Raw genomic sequence first — 24,265 nt, 5'->3', positions numbered from 1 at the left:
TTCTAGCCAATCCTTTGGTTCCCTACTTAGCTTCTTGTTTGTGGGAATTTTTCTTCCATCTTATAGTTATTTCTCACCCAAGCTGTCTTCTTCAATCATTCAGTAATTATTTCATGGGCATGTCCTCTGTGTCATCTTCATATTTCATCTGCTAACAGTTCTGAACAGAGGTGGATCCCTTGCCAATTAACTGGACCATAATCCCATTTGCCCCGACACCAAGGTCTAAGCCAGCCGTGGGCAAACTATGGCCCGCGGGCCTGTTTGAAATGAATAAAACTAAAAAAAAAAGACCGTACCCTTTTATGTAATGATGTTTACTTTGAATTTATATTAGTTCACACAAACACTCCATCCATGCTTTTGTTCCGGCCCTCCGGTGCAGTTTAAGAACCCATAGTGGCCCTCGAGTCAAAAAGTTTGCCCACCCCTGGTCTAAGCCCTTTAGCCACACACCTATGGTGCTAATTAATATTTTCCTCAGAGTTTTAGTACATTTGCACAACATTTAAAATATTACTTATTTTTTCTTAAAAACTTGGCTTGGAGCCCAAACATTGCCGCAAAGTAGCAAGCAATCTTGAGTTAATCACTGTTTTTCTATGTAGAAAGTGAGGACTGAACTTGACCAGCTAAAACACTTCCAGCATCATATGCAAATTTCATTTCAACCTAGCTATAATGAGACAGGTTGCCTTTATGTTACAAAGTCTCTCCCATTAAAAATATCTCTTTGACAAGAGACAAAGCACAGATCTACAGAATTCCCTGTGGCCTTCTGTCACATGATAACAAGGTTTTGTTTTTTTTTAAACAAGAGCAGCCCTGGCCTGTTTCTTTCAGTGGCTTGAGCGGTGGCCCGCAGACTGAAGGGTTCTGGGTTCGATTCCAGCGCATTCGGGAGGCAACCAATTGATGCATCTCCCTCACATCGATGTTTCTCTCTGTCTCTCCCTCTCCCCTCTACTCTCTCTAAAAATCAATGGAAAAACATCCTTGGGTGAGGATTAACAAAAAACAAGACACAACGACAAAAAATAACAAGAGCAGAGATTTGAAGACCTTGACTGGAATCGAACCCAGGATCCTTCAGTCTGCGGTCCAATGCTCTATCCACTGAGTCAAACCGGCTAGGGCACCCATACTGTTTTTAAACCGTGGTTGGGGGCCTACAGATGTGGAAGGTTGAGCATCATCCTGTGCACCGAAAGGCTGCTGGTTAGATTCCCAGTCAGGGCATGTACTGAGGGCAATGGATCAATATTTCTCTCTCACATGGATGTCCCCACCCCCACCCCAAACATGTCTTGGGGTGAGCAAGATATATATGTTCTGGGGTTGTATTCTCTTTTTTTTTGGTTTTGTAACAAGTTGTCCATGAACACTACATTGTTCTGCATAGACACTACTACATTATTTCCCCTCTCTGATTCAAATAATCCTTTCAGCCTTAAAATTAGACTAATTTACTTTTATCTTTTCCAGACTTAAACTATCTCAAATCTTGATTCCATGCCCTGGGCCACTACCCAAGGTATCCTGTTTTGATAAGACAATTTGCTAGGTATTAAAGTAATAATGCTTTCTACAAATTTATATACTTATGGCATACTTAGAATCTATCATCTAATCTTTTAAGCATTACATAGGTGGTATCCATTTATTATCTCAAAGTGTTCCTGTAGGACTACTTTGAAGCAGTTGTTTTTTTACATGAAATTAAACAATAATTAAACAAAAACATTCCTAAAATCGAACACCAAATTATAAATATGACTAGCCACAAACATACTAGAGGCCCGATGCACAAAATTCGTGCAAGGGGATTGGCCCTCGCAGCCTCAGCTTCATCTGGAAGGTCATCCAGATGGTTGTTCTGTTGTTTGGTCTAATTAGCATATTAGCTCTTTATTATATAGGATGTACTATAATTTATAGGAAAATTTAAAAATATATATTGTAACCCTTCAAGTAAATGTTTCAAAAGTATTTACTCAACAGACTTTCATGGCTCAGAAAAGTTTCAAGTTACTTTTGGGAAACTAAATTCATCACCTGAAAGTGATTTCATTTTTAACAAAAATAAACGAGTTTATTTTTAAGAAACAAAAGTCTTGCCGAAACTGGTTTGGCTCAGTGGATAGAGCGTCGGCCTGCGGACTGAAGGGTCCCAGGTTCGATTCCGGTCAAGGGCATGTACCTGGGTTGCAGGCACATCCCCAGGGGGTGTGCAGGAGGCAGCTGATCGATGTTTCATTGATGTTTCTAACTTTCTATCTCTCTCCCTTCCTCTCTGTAAGAAATCAATAAAATATATTTAAAAAAAAAAAAGAAAAAAAAGAAAAAAAAGTCTCTATTTCTTCCACATAAAACCATTCATTTGGCCTAAATCCAAAGAGTTAAAATGAGAAATTCTATGTCAATCAACCTTTTAAACTATTTGTTTTTTACTATCTAGTAATGCTTTTATAACTTAAATTATCAACTAATCATGGAGGTAATCTGAGAGATAATGTGTAGAAAGAGGTATTGTTCAATGCCTGGGTAGGAAGAAAAGGTGAGTGGAAGTACATAAAGAATAGGAAAAAATTGCCCTAGCCTGTTTTCTCAGTGGTTGGAGCATTGGCCCTCAAACTGAAAGGTCCTGAATTTGATTCTGATCATTTGCATGTACCTCGGTTGCAGGTTCAATCCCCAGGGCCACTCGTGCCACTCGTGGGAGGCAACAAATCGATGTGTCTCTCTCATATTGATGTTTCTCTCTGTTAAAAATCAATGGAAAAAATATCCTCGGGTGAGGATTAACAAAAACAAAAACAGTAAAAAATGGCAGAAGAGAAGCCCCTGCCTCTGCAAGCATGGTTCCCCACCCTGCGTGTGGAACTGACTGCTGCTGTCGGCTATGAGCACAGAGGAGCCGGGACAGCTCTGACACTGACAACATTACATTCTTCCTAGAATCAGTGTTTCAATGGTGATTTTTTAAATAAAAGAACTATTTAAAACATATGGTAAGAAATTAGACTTTTATAAGTATCACAAATAAGTTTACTTAAAATTAGCTCAGTTACATATTTTTTTTAAAAGTTTCAGGACTTTCCCCTCCAATGTCCATAAACTAGGATAGGTTCGCATGAGCCCTCCAGTCCACCCTAGGAACATCAATAAGTGATGGTCTAGGTGCTCTCACTCATTTCTCTTGTCATTGAAAGACAGTCACAAACAAAACACATCTCTTGCCTGGATGAGTAGGAAGAATTCACTTTTAAAAGAGTTTCATAAAACGTCTATGAAAGAGAACTGGTAATATCAGAAGAGTTCCAGCACTTCAATTGAATATAATTCTCTATTATTCTTTTCTTGATTCAATTTCTGTAGCTCACGAAAACTTACTTCAATCTTGTTGAGCTCGGAACAAATGCATATCTAGAGAAAAAAGTTTCAGAATAACTTTTACTATCACTCTACATATGAACAAGCCCTCAATTATTACTTATAACTATTTCAAGAAAAAAGTTTAAGAATAAATTTTAATTCAGGTGATACTTAGGTACAAAATGAATTCAGTATAGATCAAATTATCACACACCTGAGATTTCACAAACTTGTAAAGACTTAACAGTAGACTTTTGGCTTCTGGTATCATTACCACAACAGTAAAATTAGCATCTAGAAGTAGGCATATCCAATCCATAATCTGAAAGTAAACAGGAAAATAAAAATTAAGATTTTAAATTTAATTTTAGGTTGATTAATTTCCTAATATCCATGATTATATCAAACAGTTATAATTCTTCCTTACAAATACCTGATAATTTTAGTTTAGAGATAAAAGAATTTCTAAACAATATAAAAAGGCTCTTTTATGCCTTTTTTTTTTTTTTTTTCCCTAAATCCTCACCTGAGAATATTTTTCCCATTGATTTTCAGAGAGTGGAAGTGAGAGAGGGAGAGAAAGAAACATACATGTGAAAGAGACACATTGATTGGCTGCCTCCTACTTGCTATTTTAAAAGCATAATGGTTGCCGAAACTGGTTTGGCTCAGTGGATAGAGCGTCAGCCTGCGGACTGAGAGGTCCCGGGTTCGATTCCGGTCAAGGGCATGTACCTGGGTTGCGGGCACATCCCCGGTGGGGGATGTGCAAGAGGCAGCTGATCGATGTTTCTCTCTCATCGATGTTTCTAACTCTCTCTATCTCTCTCCTTTTCTCTCTGTGAAAAATCAATAAAATATATTAAAAAAAAAACACCCCTAAGTCTGCTTATAAAAAAATTAAAAAAAATAAAAGCATAATGGCATCTTTTTCATAGTATTCATCAGTAAAGAGGAAGCTACAGTGATATTTAATTCAAGGGAAAGTTATTTATTTATTTTTTTAAAAATATATTTTATTGATTCTCTACAGAGAGGAAGGGAGAGAGATAGAGAGTTAGAAACATCGATGAGAGAGAAACATCGATCAGCTGCCTCCTGCACATCTCCTACTGGGGATGTGCCCGCAACCCAGGTACATGCCCTTGACCGGAATTGAACCCGGGACCCTTCAGTCCACAGGCCGACGCTCTATCCACTGAGCCAAACCGGTTTTGGCAAGGGAAAGTTATTTTTTTATGATTATTGGCAGTTATCTCCTATTCTGAAATATAAACTATGCCCCAAGAATAGGGTATTACAGATGAACTACCATGAGCTGAAATAAAATTATTGCTAAACATTTATTAAAATACCCTATGTAGGTCTACATTTCCAAATGGTATAGTTAAGAGGCAAATATCATTGTCCTAAAAAAGTATTAAGGAAACCAGTGTCTATTTAGGGGGAGAAGGGAAAGCTGATACCCATGAAAGTCCTTACACCAAAATAGATTTTATATGTATCAAAAAGTTAAACACAGAAAAAGAAACTATTACTGTACTAGGGAAAAACAGTGTGCCTATTTTTAAATTTTATAGTGGGAAAGGCATTAAGCATGATGTAGCCACAACAAAATCATAAAGAAAAAAATTTAATAATTTTGATAGGAAAAAGTATAATGCACTTGATTAAAAAAAGGCTAATTTCATCAAATACAAAGAATTCTTAAAAATATATATTTTTTACTTCTGAAACTGGAAATAAAACTACAAATACTTGATAAACGAAAATGAAAAAGACATGAAATGCAATAGAAAAATGAACAAAGAACCCATCAGGCAGTTCACAAAAAAGAATATAAAATAGGCAACAAAAGATGGTCCAACACTCTTATTATCAAAGAAATGCAAGTTAAAGTAAAGCATCATTTGTTATCTATTTGATTGGCAAAGAGTAAGGTCTCAGACTTTTGAGATAGTAGTACTGATTGTCACAAACCTTCAAAAAGGTAATCGACCATTTTCAAAACAAAAAATGTGTGCATCTTTTATTCATTAATTTTGCTTATGGACATTTACCCAACAGGCATTCTCTCATAAATATACAAGAATATCTTTTTTTTTTTTTTTTAAAATAGATCTAATGTTTCTTTTTTTATATATATATATACTCCATTGATTTCCCACAGAGAGGAAGGGAGAGAGATAGAGAGCCAGAAACATCGATGAGAGAGAAACATCGATCAGCTGCCTCCTGCACATCCCCCACCGGGGATATGCCCGCAACCCAGGCACATGCCCCTGACCGGAATCGAACCTGGGACCCCCCAGTCCGCAGGCCGACACTCCATCCACTGAGCCAAACCGGCTTTGGCTACAAGAATATCTTGATAAAGATTCCCAACAAAGGCCGAAACCGGATTGGCTCAGTGGATAGAGCGTCGGCCTGCAGACTCAAGGGTCCCAGGTTCGATTCCGGTCAAGGGCATGTACCTGGGTTGCGGGCACATCCCCAGTGGGAGATGTGCAGGAGGCAGCTGATGGATGTTTCTCTCTCATCAATGTTTCTGACTCTATCTCTCTCCCTTCCTCTCTGTAAAAAATCAATAAAATACATTTAAAAAAAAAAAAGAAAAAAAAAAGATTCCCAACAAAGGTTTGTTCACAATAGCAAAAAACTGTAAACAACTCAACTGCTGCTATTTAGGGGACTGACAAATTAAGATTTTCCATAAACTGAAATATAGTCATTAAAAAGGATGAGGGAATCAACAGATGTATGTATACTGGTCCAGAAAATGTCTAAAACATAGTATTGAGTGAAAAAACCAAATTGCAGAATAGTGTGCATACTATGGTATTGTTAGATCTTTCAACTATAAAAACCCACTACTTAAAAATTTTTAACTTATATTTTAAAATCAAAATAAAATTAAGTGTTTGAAATACTTAATTAGAATAACACAATCTTTTTTTTTTTAAAACATATTTTATTGATTTTTTACAGAGAGGAAGGGAGAGAGATAGAGAGTTAGAAACATCGATGAGAGAGAAACATCGACCAGCCGCCTCCTGCACACCTCCTACTGGGGATGTGCCCGCAACCGAGGTACGTGCCCTTGACCGGCATCGAACCTGGGACCCTTCAGTCCGCAGGCAGACGCTCTATCCACTGAGCCAAACCGGTTTGGCAGAATAACACAATCTTAAACCACAATGATTTTTTAAAAATTCTCACTCAAGGATGTTTTTATTTTAGAGAGAGAGGAAGAAAAAGGCAGAGAGAGAGAGAGAGAGAGAGAGGGAGAGAGAGAATGAATTAGAGAGAAAAAAACAATGATTTTTTTATTTACTTATTGATGCATTCATTGGTTGATTCTCGTGTGTGCCCTGATGGAGGAATGAACCTGGAACCTTGGCCAACGAGAATGAAACTCTAAACAACCGTGCTACCCAGCTAAGGCATCATTCTTAAGAGGTTATTAGAAGGATACTTGTCACCCTCTCCCAATGAGGCTAAGGAAATTCTTGAAAAGGGTCACAAAAAAGAATCATGAATTTAAGGTAAATTTATGTTATTTCGTGTAGAATTATAACTTTTTTTTAAAAAAATATTTTATTGATTTTGTACAGAGAGGAAGGGAGAGGGATAGAGAGTTAGAAACATCAATGAGAGAGAAACATCGATCAGCTGCCTCTTGCACACCCCTACTGGGGACATGCCCGCAACCAAGGTACATGCCCTTGACTGGAATCGAACCTGGGACCCTTCAGTCCGCAGGCTGACGCTCTATCCACTGAGCCAAACCGGCTAGGGCTAGAATTATAACTTTAAAACTCAATCTACCAAATTGAAAGATGCTCCCGACCTCCCACTCCAGTGGTTTGTATACAGGTTGAGGAAAAAAGTTCATATGGACTAAGAGACAAGGAGAAATCAGTTACTGAATTCCAGGTTCTGACACTATATATAAACAAAATAAACAGACTTTCCCCAACACCGAATAAAAATTAAAAAATGATCTCACCTGGTTTAGGGTTGGAGGGTGTATTCCAGGAAGAGTCATAGTTGCATTTTCACTACACTTCAAGTAAAGAAAATACAAATACTGGAGAAATAGCTGGGTGGGGGGGAAAAAGGACAATTTATCACTTGGATAGAAATATGTTCTCTATATGGAAAGCTAACAGAGACTGGAAGGAATTTTAAGAGGCTACTGAATTTTACTATCTAATGACACAAAAATAAATAAAACTGCAGTCCCTGCCATCAATGAGGAGATCATTTGGTTTGGGAGGGGTGGGTAGGGAGTTTATTTACAAATAATAAGTAGAGAAGAGAGAATCCTTCTTTGGGCAATTTTTTAAATAGTGTGTAACTTAGATCAGTGGTTCTCAACCTTCCTAATGCCACGACCCTTTAATACAGTTCCTCATGCTGTGGTGACCCCCAACCATAAAATTATTTTCGTTGCTACTTCATAACTGTAATTTTGCTATTGTTATGAATCGTAATGTAAATATCTGATATGCAGGATGTATTTTCATTGTTACAAATTGAACATAATTAAAGCATAGTGATTAATCACAAAACAATATGTAATTATATATGTGTTTTCTGAAGGTCTTAGGCGACCCCTGTGAAAGGATCGTTCGACCCCCAAAGGGTCGCGACCCACAGGTTGAGAACCGCTGACTCAGATGGATTAACCTGGCCTTCAGGGTTGGCACCAGGACTATGCCAACGTCTGCCAACCAAAAGTCTCTCTGATCTCCTAGGCACAATTTTCACAATGAGGGCTGTGGAACCTCTTATTCACATGAAGGAAGCTGATAGCCTTTTGAATGCCCTAAAAGCTGGTTGGAGTGAAGGTGCAAATTTAAACCAGAAGTAAAATTCTATAGGATTTATAAGAACACTCACAGTGATATGTTGTGCTGGGATGTCTTTCAAATGAGGCAGAAGAAATGTTTCACTATATGCTGAATGAAGAACAGCATTTCTATTTAGGAATAAAGGAAAATCTTATACCAATATATAAAGGCTTTTCTACTAAAAGTATGAATAATTCCCTTTCCCAATAACTTTTAAAAATTTATATGAAAGTTTTACTTTTCTAGAAGAGTTCTACCACTGAACATCCTCCTAATCACTAGAGTGTGGTATTTACTCAGGATACCAACTTTAGAATTGAAGAGTATAGCTTCTGACATAAGAAAACACATTTAAGCCGAAACCGGTTTGGCTCAGTGGATAGAGCGTCGGCCTGAGGACTGAAGGGTCCCGGGTTCGATTCCGGTCAAGGGCATGTACCTGGGTTGCGGGCACATCCCCAGTGGGAGATGTGCAGGAGGCAGCTGATCGATGCTTCTCTCTCATCGATGTTTCTAACTCTCTATCTCTCTCCCTTCCTCTCTGTAAAAAATCAATAAAATATATATTTAAAAAACAAACAAACACATTTAAGTAAGTTGTTTCAGTATAGCAATGAATGTAATCCATTTTCAAGCAGAAACTTAAAAAAACCCTGAATAACAAACAAACAAACAATAACAACAAAATCCACCCTGGGTTTTTGGTCAGTTCATTAGTGTTGGCTCAATAGACCAAGGTTGCCAGTTTGGTCCCTGGTCAGGGCACATACAAGAATCAACCAATGAATACATAAAGAAGTGGAACAACAAGTCGAGGTGTTTGTTTCTCTCTCACCACCCTCTTAAAATCAATTTTTAAAAATCACTTTAAATTATCTAATCATTCCTTAGTTATTGCTTGGCATTTGACTATACCCCCCAAAAGAGACAATACAAAGAAAACTATTTCAAAGGATACAGGAGAGCTGCTCTTTTTGGTATTACAGGGCACGAAGTGGTCTCCTCTATTGTGTTCTGAGGCTTTTCACTTAACTCTTTATCACAGTTATCACAATTATCTTCTTCAGGATTGAAGCCATTTTGAAGAATTCCCGTTTGCTCTTCCATCTTCTCTTCTTGTACAGCATCACTGTAGTCAGAAACTGACTCCATATTAACATCTGTTTCTTGAAGACTGTCATCACCAATGCTATCATGTTAATTGAAAGAAATTAAGTCTTATCGCTCTTTGAACTTACTGGAAAATTTTTCATTTTCCAAGCATCCAGTTTTAGAAATCAAACAACACAATAGATTAAAAATGCAGTGAAAGAAGGGGACCATTGGCTTCTAACTTACCTCAAGAACATTTTTAAGCAAGCACAGGTGACTGCTTCAGGAATGTCAGGGAACTGCTGAAGACAGAGCTGCAACATCTGTACATCTGTCTTTTCTAATGCAACTTCCATTAAGCCTGGGCACAAGCTAAGAAAAGAAAACATGTATCATCTTTATATATTAAGAAAAATCTCAACTGCAAATAATTTATAAGGTTTTTCAGAGCATGGAAATTAGAACTATAAGAAACAAGGTAAAAAAAATTATGCACGTCAAGTTTGGTGTGCAAACGTTTACCTGTAAGAAAGCACATGCATCTGGATAAGCTGCATCAGAGAGCTCCGAGGATAAAATGATGGTTCTGTTTTACATCTTCCCAGAAGTCCTATTACTATGTCCCCAATAACAGTATGAAAGTCAGGTGTCCGCTTAATAGCCAAAAATTTACGTAGTTCTATTTCAATGTGTTTTTCTGAATCTTTCTGAAAGGGCAGATTTAAAGAGTTCAGTCTGGTACATTAATAAATGTCACTCTAAACTTAAAGGTTCCCTAGCTCAACATTTTCTTAAGTCACTAAAGGCATCCATGCATTTCTGTGAAAATGGACTTGACAATTTGCTGCACAAAGACAAATGGCAAAGAAAAAAAATTCAAGGGCTTAGAAATAAAAATCTTTAAGAGGATAAATTACAAATATTCAATGCAAAGCTGAATGAGATACTGATGAGAGCACCACCATCACACAAAACGCGTAGCAAGTCAAATAAGCCAAAATATTGGGTCACTGAAAATCTTAAGGTACTATACAAGTGTTAGGTTAGCTATAGCTATAAAAATTATCATAAAAATAAAATAGAATGAAAAGTAAGTAGGATTTCTTTTAACCACTTGACTTTTCTTATTTATAATATTTTTTCATTTACCTTTATGTTTGATAAAAGTTGCTGGGATGCTGGAACTTCTGGCTGTACACTTGCTTCAATTTTTCTTCTCCTTAACTATAATTAAGTAAATTGATTAGGATCTCAAAATAATTTAAAAATTCCAATATACATTGAGAAGAATATAAAACATCCCAAAGAGACTAGCAAACTTTTGTTCTAATCACAAAGGTTTTTTTAATAATTTAATTTTGTTATAGTGAAAAGTTGGTTTATTTAAGCTTTTAACTTTTTTTTTTCCAGAGAGGAAGGGAGAGGGATAGAGAGAAACATCGATGAGAGAGAAACATCGATCAGCTGCCTCCTGCACACCCACTACTGGGGATATGCCCGCAACCAAGATACATGCCCTTGACCAGACTCGAACCTGGGACCCTTCAGTCCGCAGGCCAATGCTCTATCCATTGAGCCAAACTGGTTAGGGCAAAATGTCTAATACTTTTAAGATTTTTTTTATTAAAAATTTTTAAAAAAATGTATTTATATTGATTTTAGAGAGAGGTAGGGAGAGGGGGCAAGAGGGGAAGGGGTCAGATAGAGAGAGATGGAGATTGATTTGTTGTTCCACTCATTTATACCTTCACTGGTTGACACTTGTATGTACGTTGTCCAGGGTTTGAACCCACAACTTTGGCTTATAGGGACGATGTTCTAACTAATTGAGCTATCTGGTCAGGGCAGTTTTTTGTGTGTGTGTGTTTTTTTTAATATATATTTTATTGATTTTTTACAGAGAGGAAGGGAGAGAGATAGAGAGTTAGAAACATCAATCAGCCGCCTCCTGCACATCTCCCACCGGGGATGTGCTCGCAACCCAGGTACATGCCCCTGACGGGAAGCAAACCCGGGACCCCTCAGTCCGCAGGCCGACGCTCTATCCACTGAGCCAAACTGGCTTCGGCCAGTTTTTTGTGTTTTAAACATAAAAAATAAAACCTTTATACTCAGGAAGGTATTTTACTAATTGCGAATTGGTCCATTTTCATACCTGGATCTTACCTAAAAACATGCCCATAAAAATTAACTACTAGATAATGTGTGTCATTTTTGGATAAAGGCTGTAGGGTTATTGAGTTCAAGATTTAAATTGCCCCATCATGCCCTATGGTGTGGCTCAGTGGTTGAGCGTTGACCTATAAACCAAGAGATCGCGGTATGATTCCCAGTCAGGGCACATGACCTGGTTGTGGGCTAGGTCCCCAGTAGGGGTGTGTAGGAGACAGCCGATCAATGATTCTCTCACATCATTGATGTTTCTCTCTCTCTCCCCCTCCCTCACCCTGCCTCTCTGAAATTAATAAAAATATATTTTAAACTGCCCCATCATTAAAATCAAAGCTGTAAGAGCTGTATAGATATGAATCATTAAAATAATTCAGCCTTTTCCCATCTTATAATATTTGCAATAATATTTGTATTTCGATGACCAAACTTACAATTCTCTTTGATGGCTCTGAGTTCTGGGATCCAAGTCCCTGAGAGGTTTGCCAATTTACAAAATGAGGCATGGTCTGAGTGCCTAAGAAAATAAAAAATACACAATTTCCCGCATTCTTTGACCTACGGTATTTACTCAACCAATCAAAGAAAAAACAACCACCACTTATGCACAATTCAAGAGAGGCTTGTCCATTTAATTTTACCGATAAACCCAGGTAAATACGTCACAATATAGTAAAAGGCTATGTGTCCAGCAACATTAAGCCAACAGATGAGACTGAAGGTAAACCAGGGAGAGTAGAGATATTCATGATTTTGTCTGGGGGACTCTCCCCTTGCCCCAAAAGTCAGAAGAACACTGATGTTCAAAACCACAGTGTAGCTCTTAAGCCTGTGGCAATACCTACAATGTGGACTGTTCCCCAGGTAGATACCTGGGACAAGGAAATGCCAATAATCAGTGGCAAATTTCAACATTAAGAACAGACTCTATAAATTGATGATTGTTTATATTAATCAAACAAACTAGTAAGTTCCTACCTGGATCTTGACCATGCTTGAGTTTTCCAAGAGCACCTGCTAATGAGGACATTTCACACTTGTATGGAATCACAGTTAGAATTTTTCCATGTAGCATAAATAAATGTTCTCCATAATACCAAAGCTACAAAAAAAGTTATAAAAATGTAATCATTTTTTCCCACTTCTATGATCTGATTCAACAAAGTCATATAATTTATAACAATAATTTATGGTGTGAGCAATCTTAATAGAACACAAAAGGACATGATAAAGTTAAGCAATTTTTCAGAACAATCCCATGTACAACTTATTAATTGGGTTAGGTTTACATAGTTTTTACTTTTGCCGATGTCTGAATGATGCATAAAATTTAAAAGATACTCTTGACTCATAAATATCTGACTGATATTATACGTTAAGTATTTAAAATTAACATTGTCACTATTACACATCTATTAACATGATAAATATTACCAAGGCAACTGTAACATGGGCACACTGTAAGATGTACTAAGTAAAAAGGACAGAATTTAATAGAATCTAATGATTCGAATTATAAAATTGTAAAAAATATGTATATCAACAAAAACTCAAGGGAACATGAAAATCAAAACTAAGTTTGTTAAAGTAGTGAAATTGTGAGTGGTTAATTTTGTTAAAATTATTTTTTTAAATAAACTAGAATTAAATTGTATGCTGAGAAATAGTTTCCTCATTCTAGAATTACAACTATCAATAAATCCTATTATCTTGATTTACATATAAATAATCACTTACTAAATAACTAACATTCATTGAGCACCTTTGCTAGACAGTGAAGACACAACAGAGAACAAAACAGACAAGGACCCCTGAGCCTCTGGAAGTTTACAGTCTAGTTTGCTAAATTGTTAATTCGTTAAGTATTTTTTAAAAAGTTTATATTTCTTGATTTCAGAGAGGAAGGGAGAGGGAGAGAGAGATAGAAACATCAATGATGAGAGAGAATCATTGATCGGCTACCTTCTGCATGCCCCACACTGGAGATTGAGCCCACAAATTGGGCATGTGCCCTGCCTGGGAATCAAACCCTGACCTCCTGGTTCATAGATTGATGCTCAACCACTGAGCCATGCCAGCTGGGCTCTTAAAGTATTCTTATGTAATTCCATAATAATGTTTAACATAAACCTAACAGACCAAGTTATTAGGAAAAGTAACATATAACAGAGATATGTTAAAAAAAGAACTATAAAAGAGTATAGTTCAAAATACAAAAGTAAAAATACCAAACCAGCCTAGCAGGCGTGGCTCAGTGATTGGGCTTCGACCTATGAACCAGGAGATCATGGTTTGGTTCCCAGTCAGGGCACATGCCTGGGTTGTGGGCTTGATCCCAGTGTGGCACATGCAGAAGGCAGCAGATCAATGACTCTCCTTCATTATTGATATTTCTATCTCTCTCTTGCTCTCTCTTCATCTCTGAAATCAGTTAAAAAAAAAAAAAAAAAAAAGGCCAAATCAAAGAGCAGCTAAAATCCAAAATAATTTAATGACTAGTTAAGTGTTCTCCCTGATCTAAAACTAGCTATAATTTAGTCTTACATAAGGAAAACTAGTAAAACAACCAAATTAAATATAATCTTTCGGGTTAAAAAAATACTTAGAACAAAGAGGTCCCTTCATTAGGCACAAAAATAACTTGAAAAAATTTTCAAGTGCAAAAACTTACTTGACCACTGGTACCTTGTGGTAATTCTTTTGAAATCTGCAGTGTTTGAAATTTTGTGTTCCATATGGAGAGGCATTCTGTGAAAAAAAGAGAAATTCAGAATAGTCCCAAGAATAAACAAATATATGATGCCTTGTGGGTGGGACAAGGGAAGAGTTATAGTTAAACACACAAGTTTTGCTTTATTGAGTAATGACAACAGTGATTGCCACCAAAATTTAAAGGAATTACACCTCATGAAAAGAAGAATGCACATGTGTGGAGGCAGGGCATATATAAGTTATCTGTGTACTTCTCCCTCAATTTTTCTTTCTTTCTTTTTTCCCTCTCCCTCAATTTTGCTATAAACCTTCAATTGCCCAAAAGCATAAAATCTTTCTTTTCTTTTCTTTTTTTTAAAAATATATTTCTTTTTTGATTTCAGAGAGGAAGGGAGAGGGAAAGATAGATAGAAACATCAATGATGAGAGAGAATCACTGATCAGCTGCCTCCTGGACACCCCTACTGGGGATTGAGCCTGCAACCCAGGCATGTTCCCTTGACTGGAATCGAACCTGGGACCCTTCAGTTTGCAGGCTGACGCTCTATTCATTGAACCAAGCTGGCTAGGGCTAAAGTCTTAATAACAACAACATGCTGGTATGGAAAGGTCTCTATGATATCTCAGGTTAAGATACAACTCTAATAGTGGTTACTGGTTTTTTTGCTGCGTAGAGCATGAACCAGAAAGAGGAAGGAGGGGGGTTGAGAGAGAGAAGCACAGCATAGTAAAATGGTTAAGAGCCAGGACTTAAGAGGGGTGAGGTACATGGCATATTGGAGTCAACCTGCTTGGGCTGAATCCTAGTTCACGACTTAATTACCTAAGTTTCCTGACTTGTGAAATAGGGATGCTATGTGTACTTTTTCTCAAAAGTTTGTTGGAAGGTAACAAGATACAAATAATGAGATAATTTAAGTAAAATGCCTGGCACATAGCCATGCCTATAAGTAGGAGGAACTTAACAAAGTACACCGGTGAGGATGGGTATATCAAGTTTGTAGTCAACAGCGAGCCTGGCCTGAACAAAGCAGAGGGTTCTTGCTGTGAAGTTAGGAGAAGAGACCGGGAAAGGTGAATGGGGTCTAGACTGTGAGGAGACCTGAGTGATAAACAATAGGTTCTGAGTTTTATAGTATAGGTGGAGAGACCCCAATCTTGCACTGGCCAGGAATAACTGGGTCTTTCATGATAGACTCTAAGTCTGTGTGTGCACAGGGGTGTTTGGGGGTAAGGTGATGATGAGAATCCTGCTCTGAAGTGACAGAAATGAAAAAGCATAGTCGTCCCCAAATTTCAAGCTGTCCAAGTCCAGTGGATTTCTATTCTGTGTAAATGTGGCCAAGCTATGAATTTAATATTCTAGGTAAGGCTTACCAATGTTTCAAATGCCCATGGGTTGGCATTGACACCTGCAGTTTTTATTTCTTTAAGACATGAGTCATGAGCAAAGTAGTGATGCAAGGAAATGTTTCTGAAAGATTAACAAATGCAAGATGAAAGTCAAAGTCCTATAGGTACACTGTGAAGGAAAAATCCAAAGGACTTCTAATTGATTTGCTTTTAGTTACCCTTAGAAGCTGGAAGCGGTGGTCCCAGGACTGCTACGTGATCTTGATCCAGGACACTGAGTGCATTTCGAGCATTTCCAGACACGACAGTCTTGAGCAACACTGATCTAACTACCCTCTGATGTTGATTTTTTTCTGGGTCACTCGGATGTATTGGTATCAAGGTTTCATATATACACCCATCTGAGCCTGTTGAAAACAAGTATTTGTTGTTCATTATTGGATAAAGAACAAATTTATAATAGTTAAATGTATGTACTAGGTTGTTTATAAGATTTTATCAATTTTGATACAGGATCCAACCAGAAAAATAAACAAATGTACCAATCAACATCACTCTTTGCTTTCACTTAAAGAACATATTACAAATTTAAAATTAAGGGAGGAGTATCATTAATAAAAATCTTCGTAAGAAATGTCATAATAGCCAAGAAATCAAAACTGTAAATACCTGTAATAAAATATGACAGGAGATTGTCAGGGATACAGAAAATCTAGTCACTGAAAGGATATATCTCTCATTAGGAATAAATTAGCATTCTGGTTTATGCTTCACATTTGTTACCTCATCACCCTGAAAACCATATGAAATTGCTATTTTTTTGTATGTCAACTAAATTTTGGCAATTCCATGTGGTTCTAGATATGTTATAGGAAGATTTTTAGGACCCTGTGGTTCAGAATCCCTACTTTAATGTTCAATAAGCTAAAATATAACTTGCAAACTTCTATTTAACAATAACTATGCCCTATAGGTTAAACTTTAAGAAAACCAGTCCCTGTCAAGCAAAGGCATTAAGCAGATTCCAATGACCTAGAAATGATAAACATTTTTATTAATAGCTATTGAAAACATTTGCAAACTGAAAAACTTCACAAAGATTTTTAATTGTGATAATACGTATGTTCTCTAAATATTGCTCTTGTTTTTTTCCTCCCTTAACCTTCTCAAAACAACTTCAAAAGAAGCCAAAAAGGGTAGTGGTAGAGTATAGCATTAGTTTTTCCCCCCTATCCTTTACACCATTATAAACAGGTACACTCCAAGGCATTAAAGTAATATGGAAAACACTGGTTGGCTTAGGCCTAGAGTGCTTTGTTAGTCTCCTTTTACCCACCTGCCTCCATTCAAAGAAGGGCACACTAAGTCTCAAGACTGGGAAAAAAAGAAATGGAGGGCCATTTAGTAACAATCTTAGATATGTTATGGTTCAGTAATTATTATATCAAAGAACCTGGCCTTATCATGATAAAGATTAAAGGTGATTTTTCTTTTTTTGTTAGTGTTATACTATCACTTACTGCTTATGATAAATTTAAAGACATAACATTTACCTGCAGAGAACCAATGACTTAAGCTTGACCAGACATGGCAAAGTGCAAAAAGTGAAGGTATAGATGCTTGTAAGGAAGCATGCAATGGGAAGTGCTACAGCGGAAAACTGCAAAAACAAGTACTATCCTGTAATATTCCTCTACTTACAGTCACAGTAAATTCAAAGAAAAATACTTACTTAATGACATCAAAGAAATGAATTTCCGACACAAAGATGCAGTAAAACTCTGTATAACAGATTTTTCTTCTTGTCCAAGTAAGAGGGTATATTTGCTCACAACACTTGAGTTAAACTTTTGTACATAAGCGAAGTAATTTCCATGCTGAAAAAAAAAAAAAAAAGTTATTTTATTTTTTAAATACTCTCATTTCAACCAACTATATTTAAATGTTAAAACCATGTTACCCCATTCTAATTACTTTAATGGGTGCTTAAAAACCTATTGTCTAATTAAATTTAAATGTTATAAAATATTTCAGTTAAACATAGAAATATAGCCAGTAGACTCTTTGGTATTTAAAAGATACAAAATACATAATCTTCTGACAGAAATACTAAAGTCCTATTTTAGTTTTAAAAGTAATAAAGTGATTTTAAAATGTTATATACTTGCCCAAGAATTAGAGATCTCACTTACTTTTTCAGTAATAAAGATTAAGGCAGGATGCCTAAATACCATGAAAAACTTTGTCCACCTAAAAAAATAAAAATAAAAAGTATAAAATGCCAAATCACCAGTTGAAACATACCATCAATCTAAATTTAAGAAAATATCTTTTATATGTTTTCTAGAGAGAGAGGAGAGAGAGAGAGAGACATCAGAGAATACTTAATTCAGTGTTCCAAAATACAGGGTGGGGCAAATGTAGGTTTACAGTTGTGGGTATAAGAAACACAAGAGTTACTCTTAATATTATTATTGTATTATTTTCGATATGAACAACTGTAAACCTACATTTGCCCCACCCTGTATATACCAGAAGGAATTAGTAAGTATTTCTCTGTCAAATGCGTCTGTGGATTAAATGCAAGTTGCTGAACTTCCCAGTCTTAAAGATAATAATGTGAGTTATAAAGTTTACAAGGGGGTAGGGTAGGGTGTGACAGTATGATGTGTTTCCCAAATTTATGGGTGCCTCTACTCTCCTTGCCCCCGCCTTTTCTGGTTAATCCTCACTTGAGGTTATTTTTCTACTGATTTTTAAATTTTACTTATTTATAAGTACTGCGCGCTAACCAACTGCGCCACTGGAGCTCCGTTTACTTATTTATAAATATATTTTTATTATTGGTTTCAGAAAGGGAGAGAGAGAGAGAGAGAGAGAGGGAGAGAGAGAGAGAGAGAGAGAAAGAGAGAGAGAGAGAGAGAGAGAAACATGCACCTGACAGTGAAACATCGAATGGCTGCCTCCTGCACACCCCCTAATGGGGATGGAGCCCACAACCTGGGCATGTGGTCTGACTGGGAATCAAACAGTAACCTCCTGGTTCATAGGTTGATGCTCAACCACTGAGCAATGCCAGCGGCTTCCACTGATTTTTTTTTTTAGAGGAGTGTAAGGGAGGGGGAAGGAGAGAACATCATCAATATGAGAGAAACACATTGGTTGCCTCCCACACATGCCCCAATCAGGGCTGGGGATCAAGTCTGCAACTGAGGTACTTGCCCTTGATTGGAATCAAATCCAGGACCCTTCAGTCTGTAGGCCATCTCTCTAACCACAGCATCAAACCAGCTAAGGACCCCCTCCCTTTTTGAGAGTCATTTTTTGGGACTAGCATTCGGAGAAAAACATTAGCATCTCAACTGCCTTCTTAAAGTGACAGTGGGAACTTAGGCACAGGAGTGTGAAAAGGGCTTGTAACAAGACTGCATGGCCAGTTTTTCTTTCGCAAAATGGCTATTAACCCAAATCCTCTACCTATATTTTTCCCCAGTTGCTCACACTTCAAGGGAAGTCCAAGATAGACTAACTGGTCATTGTCCACACTGTTCACTAAGTACAGGTCTTTGCTTTGACTTTTAGAAAGTTTGATTCATGTGGACCTGGAGAGCAAGTTAACTGAACAGGAAATGTGATAAAATAATGGGGATTGGAAAGAGATGAAATCATGAAATGTCCTGCTATCATTTGGATGATTCATTTTCTTGATTTTGTTCCAGGATCTGGGAAAGCAGATGGGCTCAAAACACTATGGTTTCACTAACAAGCTGCACATTTCCTCAGGGGCAAGGGCTCTAACTATGGCAGTCAAGGCAATATGACAGAAACAAAGATTATTTTGGTGTGAGATTACCCACTTCATCTTCAAATAACTGACTATCCAGTTTTCTGTCATCAGAACAGACTCATATGATCTTAGTTTCCTCAGTCATCTATCACCCTAGAGCAGCGGTTCTCAACCTGTGGGTTGTGACCCCTTTGAGGGGTCAAACGACCCTTTCACAGGGGTCGCCTAAGACCATCGGAAAACACATATATAATCACATATTGTTTTTGTGATTAATCACTATGCTTTAATTATGTTCAATTTGTAACAATGAAATTGGGGGTCACAACATGAGGAACTGTATTAAAGGGTCGTGGCATTAGGAAGGTTGAGAACCACTGCCCCAGAGGGTTTTGAGGTATGTTATTGCAGCCAACGTTTTATAAGTGGTTTTTAATTAGGCTTTTATTATGTTCAAAACCAAAAAATTTTTTGAAAAAAATCCTCACCTGAGGATATGTTTTCATTGATTTTAGAAAGAGTGCGGAAGGGAGAGAGAAAAACATTGATGTGAAACATTGATTGGTTGCCTCCTGTACACGCCCCAGCTGGGGATGGAACCCACAACCCGGGTATGTGCCCAAGACCTTTCGGTGCACAGGACGACACTCCAACCAACTGAACCTCCCAGCCAGGGCTAACCAAAATGCTTTTTAACAAAGCAATCAAAGTTATAAAAAAAAACATGCAAAGTGCCTTTTCATTTTGGTAAAAATTCACTTACAAGTATTAGAACTTACCTAATCACTTCTTCATCAGAGATAACAGTTTCAATTTTCTGCTGGGGCTCTGCAAGCAAGGCCTCTAAACCACGAACGGCACCTTCCTTGAATAACACCAAGGGTTCTGTCCCTGGTATCGAAAGTATTCTATATACCTCAGCCGACAACTACGAGAACATAAGAATATTTTAATTTTTATTCTAAACCAACTGCCGTCTAATAGAATAAAGACATTTAGAGAAGGCTTATTTTTAAGAACTGATGTTTTCATTTTGATTCAATTATTTTATAATTATGTATGGTACAAAGTCAAATCTACAACATAAATTACATACAGAAGTCTAACTTTTGCTCCTGTCTGTCACCCTGTTCCCTGCTCTCCCCCTTAAGTAATCATTTTTATTCATTTTTAGTTTATCCTTCCATTGTGAATTCTGGAGGTTAGGCTACAGCCAAAACTGGAGGTAGGGAGCAGTACAAAGAGAGCCACTAATAAGCGATTCTGGAGCTAAAGACTGATGCCATAATTACAATCATAGTCTGCAAGCCCAAGAAAAGAAGTTAATCCCACTGCATAAAATTCAGGACCGTGTCACTGCAAGGTAAATGGAAAGCCTGAAACCAGGGAACAGCAGAGTCAGCAGGCTAGACGTTTCAAGGGTTCAGGTAACAACTGCCATTTATATCTGAATCAGCTCTATTATGAGCTACTTCTAAAATGTGGCAAATATAATTAGAGTTAGACACTTAGAAATATTAGGAACTTTCTAGATTAACCTAATTTAAGATACTCATTTTATAAGTAAGAAGTTATGTAACACACTTTAGGTCATTAGTAAAAAAGGCAGTTAGTCACAGTTCTTTTTCAGTGCATTATGTGCCACTCTTAAAACATAACATGCTCGAAATTTGCAGGGTTTATTTTACCTATTTTAAGAAAGGCACAGTGAAGCTGTTCTCACAAGGGACACACCACAAACATCTAAACTCATGGAAATAACTACAAATGTATCATTCAGGAGGTATTTAAATCCTTAACCTCATGGGATAAGGAAGTTTATATTTTATAACATCAACTCATAAACTGAGACATGTAAGATAACTAGAATGAGAAACTATTATAAGCTTTATGCTCACATTCACAGATGCACTAAGATAAACAACCTGCTACAACAATACAAATTATTCCATCTCACCAATAAGCTAATAAATATGTTGGAAAATCCAAAGACTTACTGTAGCTTTAAATACTTTATCCAGGTTTACATCTTCATTAGTCCATAATCTCAAAACCTTAAATTAAAACATGTAAGTAAGAAAAGTATTCCAATGCTCGTTTACATATAATAAACACGAAGTTAATAAATGAACACGTTGTGTTTTATGTGTATATAAAAGTTTTAAAACTCACCTTGCTATCGTGTACAACAATATATTCCCCAGTTTGAAAGTTGCACACAGCTGGACACGTTATAACTTGACCTTGTTTCACTGACCAGCTCCCCAAAGGTTTCTGATCTGAAACCTAGTAAAATTAACATACAATATTTAAAAAGCCAGTTTCTGACGATAAAAGCAATCAAGTTTATAGTTAAAATGATAGTATTCAAAAGATTTCCTATATCAAAAAAAATAGTCACAAAAAGACAAATACGGTGTGATTCCACCTCAGACGGAGAGAGTGAATGGTGGCTGCCGGGGCTGGGAGAATGGGTAGTCATTGCTCAATGGGTACAAAGTTTCATATTTGCACCATGAAAAGAGTTTTCCAGACATGGATGGTGGTGATGGCTGCCCAGCAAGGTGAATGCACTTAATTTAATACCCTGAACTGTATGCTTTAAACAGATGGTTTAAGACAGTTAATTTTATCATGTGTATTTTCCCACCACTAAAAATATAAAAAACTTTTACAAAGTAGTTAAGATGAAAATATAAACAACAGTACATTAAAAAAAAATTATCCCATTGTGCCTTTGAACAGAAGCATGGGAAATTAAGCAGGAGTAGCTAACAGCCATTATGTTCCTATGCAGGAATTGCAAAATTTCAAGTCCACTTGACAGCCCAGGGAAAAACCAACGGTGTCATCAGAAGAGTCAAAACAAGCAAATAGCTTGGAAACTGTTTGTAACTTGTTCCCAAAACCTCAAAGTAGATTACCTTGCTTCTCAAACACACGGAAAACTATATTCTGCGACCCAGGAAAAAAAAATTACGCGATCAGTAAAAATAAAGCTGCTTAACAGGTGTGCCTTCAGGCTTTAGGATGAAAAGGGGGCGGGGCGTGTAGATCTCCCCAGACTCAACCCCAGGATTTACAGCGTGGAGTTAGTTGGCAACAGATTTCTCGCAATCAAGGTTCCCATCAAGATACTAAGGAAGAAAAAAAAACCCAAAAAACAAAAAAACACCAAAATAAAAATCCACAAAACTTTCTCCCAGAGGGGCTAAGTGTATGGACACGGGGATAAACCAGTTCCCACCATGTCCATCACCCTCTCCCGCCCGACTGATCTCCGTTCCGACACTTCAGGGGGCAGAGGGGTGACCGAGACCCCAGGAAGGGGGTTGCAAGGCCATCTCCCTCCGGGGACTCAAGCAAACGCACAGGCTTCCTTTCCTTTCCGAGTCCGGTCCACGTGCACTTAGATGCTTTGCAGCGTGCAACTCAGAACATGCCTCTCTCTCCAGGAAAAACACCAAATCGAATTCTAGCCTTCCGTCAGCATTCCGGAGGGGCCGAGCTGGCTTTCCGCTAACCCCGCTCGACCCATTTTTTTTCCTGAAGCTGGGAGAGACCCAAGGCTCGGGCTCCGCGCTCAGCAATGGGCGAGACAGCAGCGGGGCGCTCCGGTCGCATCGCCCTCCCCTCAGAGAGGATGACGGTCCTATCGGCCTCACCTTATAGAGAATGACGGTCCTGCCGCTGTCGGTTATTAAGAACTGGTCTGTTTTGTCGCACTGCTCCACGCCTAAGAGTCCGTCAGGCCCGGCACCCAAGGGTACCGCAGACAACGTGAATTCCTCCTCTAGGGCTGCCATCTTGGGCAAACCTAGGGACCGCCGCGCATCCCTCCCGGCAGGCTTCGCGCTTCCTCTCGCGAGAACTAGGAGTCGGCATTGACGGGAAGGCACCAAAAGAGAAATAGGCCCTCGGAGCCTGCGACCTCTTACGCGTGTGCTGCGTGGAGTGGGCGGGGCCTGGAGTTCGCGTGAGAATCCACCTCCCAGGCCACGCCCCAGCGAGTCCCGGATGTACTCCTGTTGGAAGCAGGGGCGGGGAAACTCGTACCTGTTGGGAGTCCGCGGTGCTCTAATGAGCTGCGGACTTGGGAGGCTGGAGGGTGGGCGTGGCAAGTGTCCGAATGTAAATTATATATTTATATTTTTACTCTAATCGAATTCCTACCACGACCTAACGGAACAGTGTAGATAAATTCTTAATAACGTGCTGCTGTACCTAAATGAGATACCTAATCCCCCAGCTTCTCAGAACCCACCAGTCTCCGCTGCCTTTCAGGCCTCCAAGGCTGTCACTTCTCTGAGCACCAGGCGGAGGAACCCTCTCGCTCAGTGACTGTCAACCTTTTCATCTCATGGCTCACATCATCTACTGAATTCTGTGGCATGCCAAAAAATAGATATAGTTTTGGTTTACTCACACTGGGCCGCTATTGTGTTGGCTGTTGTCTTTTTAAAAAATATTTTTATTCATTTCAGAGAGGAAGGGAGAGGGCGAGAGAGATAGAAACCTCAATGATGAGGCCCCAGCCAGGTTGGCTCAGTGGATAGAGCGTCAGGTCGACTGAAGGGTCTTGGGTTCAATTCCTGTCAAGGGCACGTGCATGGGTTGCGGGCTCGATCTCCAGGAGGGGGCGTGCGGGAGGCAGCCCATCAGGAAAACACTGATGTTTCTATCTTTCTCTCCCTCTCCCTTCTTTTCTGAAATCAATAAAAAAAGAAAGTAAGAAAGAAAGGAAGGAAGACCAATGATGAGAGAGAATCATCCATCAGCTGCCTCCCACACACCCCCTACTGGGGATCAGGCCCGCAACCCGGGCATGTGCCCTGAAGGGAATCAAACCGTGACCTCCTGTGGGACTAAGGAGTCAACAGTGAAAGCTCACTCATAATATTGAATTTGTGCATTCCTTCTT

The 24,265-nt window shown here is 38.2% G+C and overlaps 1 protein-coding gene across 2 annotated transcripts; it reads right to left on the bottom strand.

Annotated features, from left to right (window-relative positions):
• Positions 1-3,009: 3,009 nt before the first annotated feature.
• On the bottom strand, positions 3,010-23,263 carry NOL11 (nucleolar protein 11). 2 transcript variants are annotated; one of them, XM_036341201.1, is made up of 18 exons: positions 23,010-23,260; positions 21,517-21,630; positions 21,342-21,398; positions 20,124-20,272; positions 17,750-17,807; positions 17,290-17,434; positions 15,776-15,964; positions 14,164-14,240; positions 12,471-12,594; positions 11,927-12,009; positions 10,473-10,547; positions 9,846-10,030; positions 9,570-9,695; positions 9,190-9,420; positions 8,281-8,359; positions 7,385-7,477; positions 3,590-3,697; positions 3,010-3,426 (listed from the first exon to the last, which is right to left on the bottom strand). In XM_036341201.1, exons 1-18 carry the CDS (start codon positions 23,148-23,150, stop codon positions 3,310-3,312), a joined length of 2,151 nt encoding a protein of 716 aa, XP_036197094.1. In that variant the 5' UTR covers positions 23,151-23,260; the 3' UTR covers positions 3,010-3,309. The 2 variants fall into 2 exon arrangements, with proteins under 2 accessions (XP_036197094.1, XP_036197095.1); XM_036341202.1 differs by lacking the exons at positions 3,010-3,426; positions 3,590-3,697 and adding an exon at positions 6,642-6,883 and having other exon boundaries at positions 23,010-23,263.
• Positions 23,264-24,265: the final 1,002 nt, after the last annotated feature.

This window comes from Myotis myotis, unplaced genomic scaffold, assembly GCF_014108235.1.
Source record: "Myotis myotis isolate mMyoMyo1 unplaced genomic scaffold, mMyoMyo1.p scaffold_m19_p_17, whole genome shotgun sequence".
NCBI classification, from domain to species: domain Eukaryota; kingdom Metazoa; phylum Chordata; class Mammalia; order Chiroptera; family Vespertilionidae; genus Myotis; species Myotis myotis.
This window is presented reverse-complemented; position numbering and strand designations above follow the sequence as displayed.

Excerpts from the sequence above, each read along its gene's own strand:
- NOL11 (XM_036341201.1), bottom strand. The coding sequence starts at position 23,150 with ATGGCAGCCCTAGAGGAGGAATTCACGTTGTCTGCGGTACCCTTGGGT. Across the intron at positions 20,273-21,341 it reads ATAAAGTATTTAAAGCTACA|TTGTCGGCTGAGGTATATAG; the intron begins GTAAGTCTTTGG and ends ATGTTCTCGTAG. Across the intron at positions 7,478-8,280 it reads TCCCAGCACAACATATCACT|CTATTTCTCCAGTATTTGTA; the intron begins GTGAGTGTTCTT and ends CCCCCCACCCAG.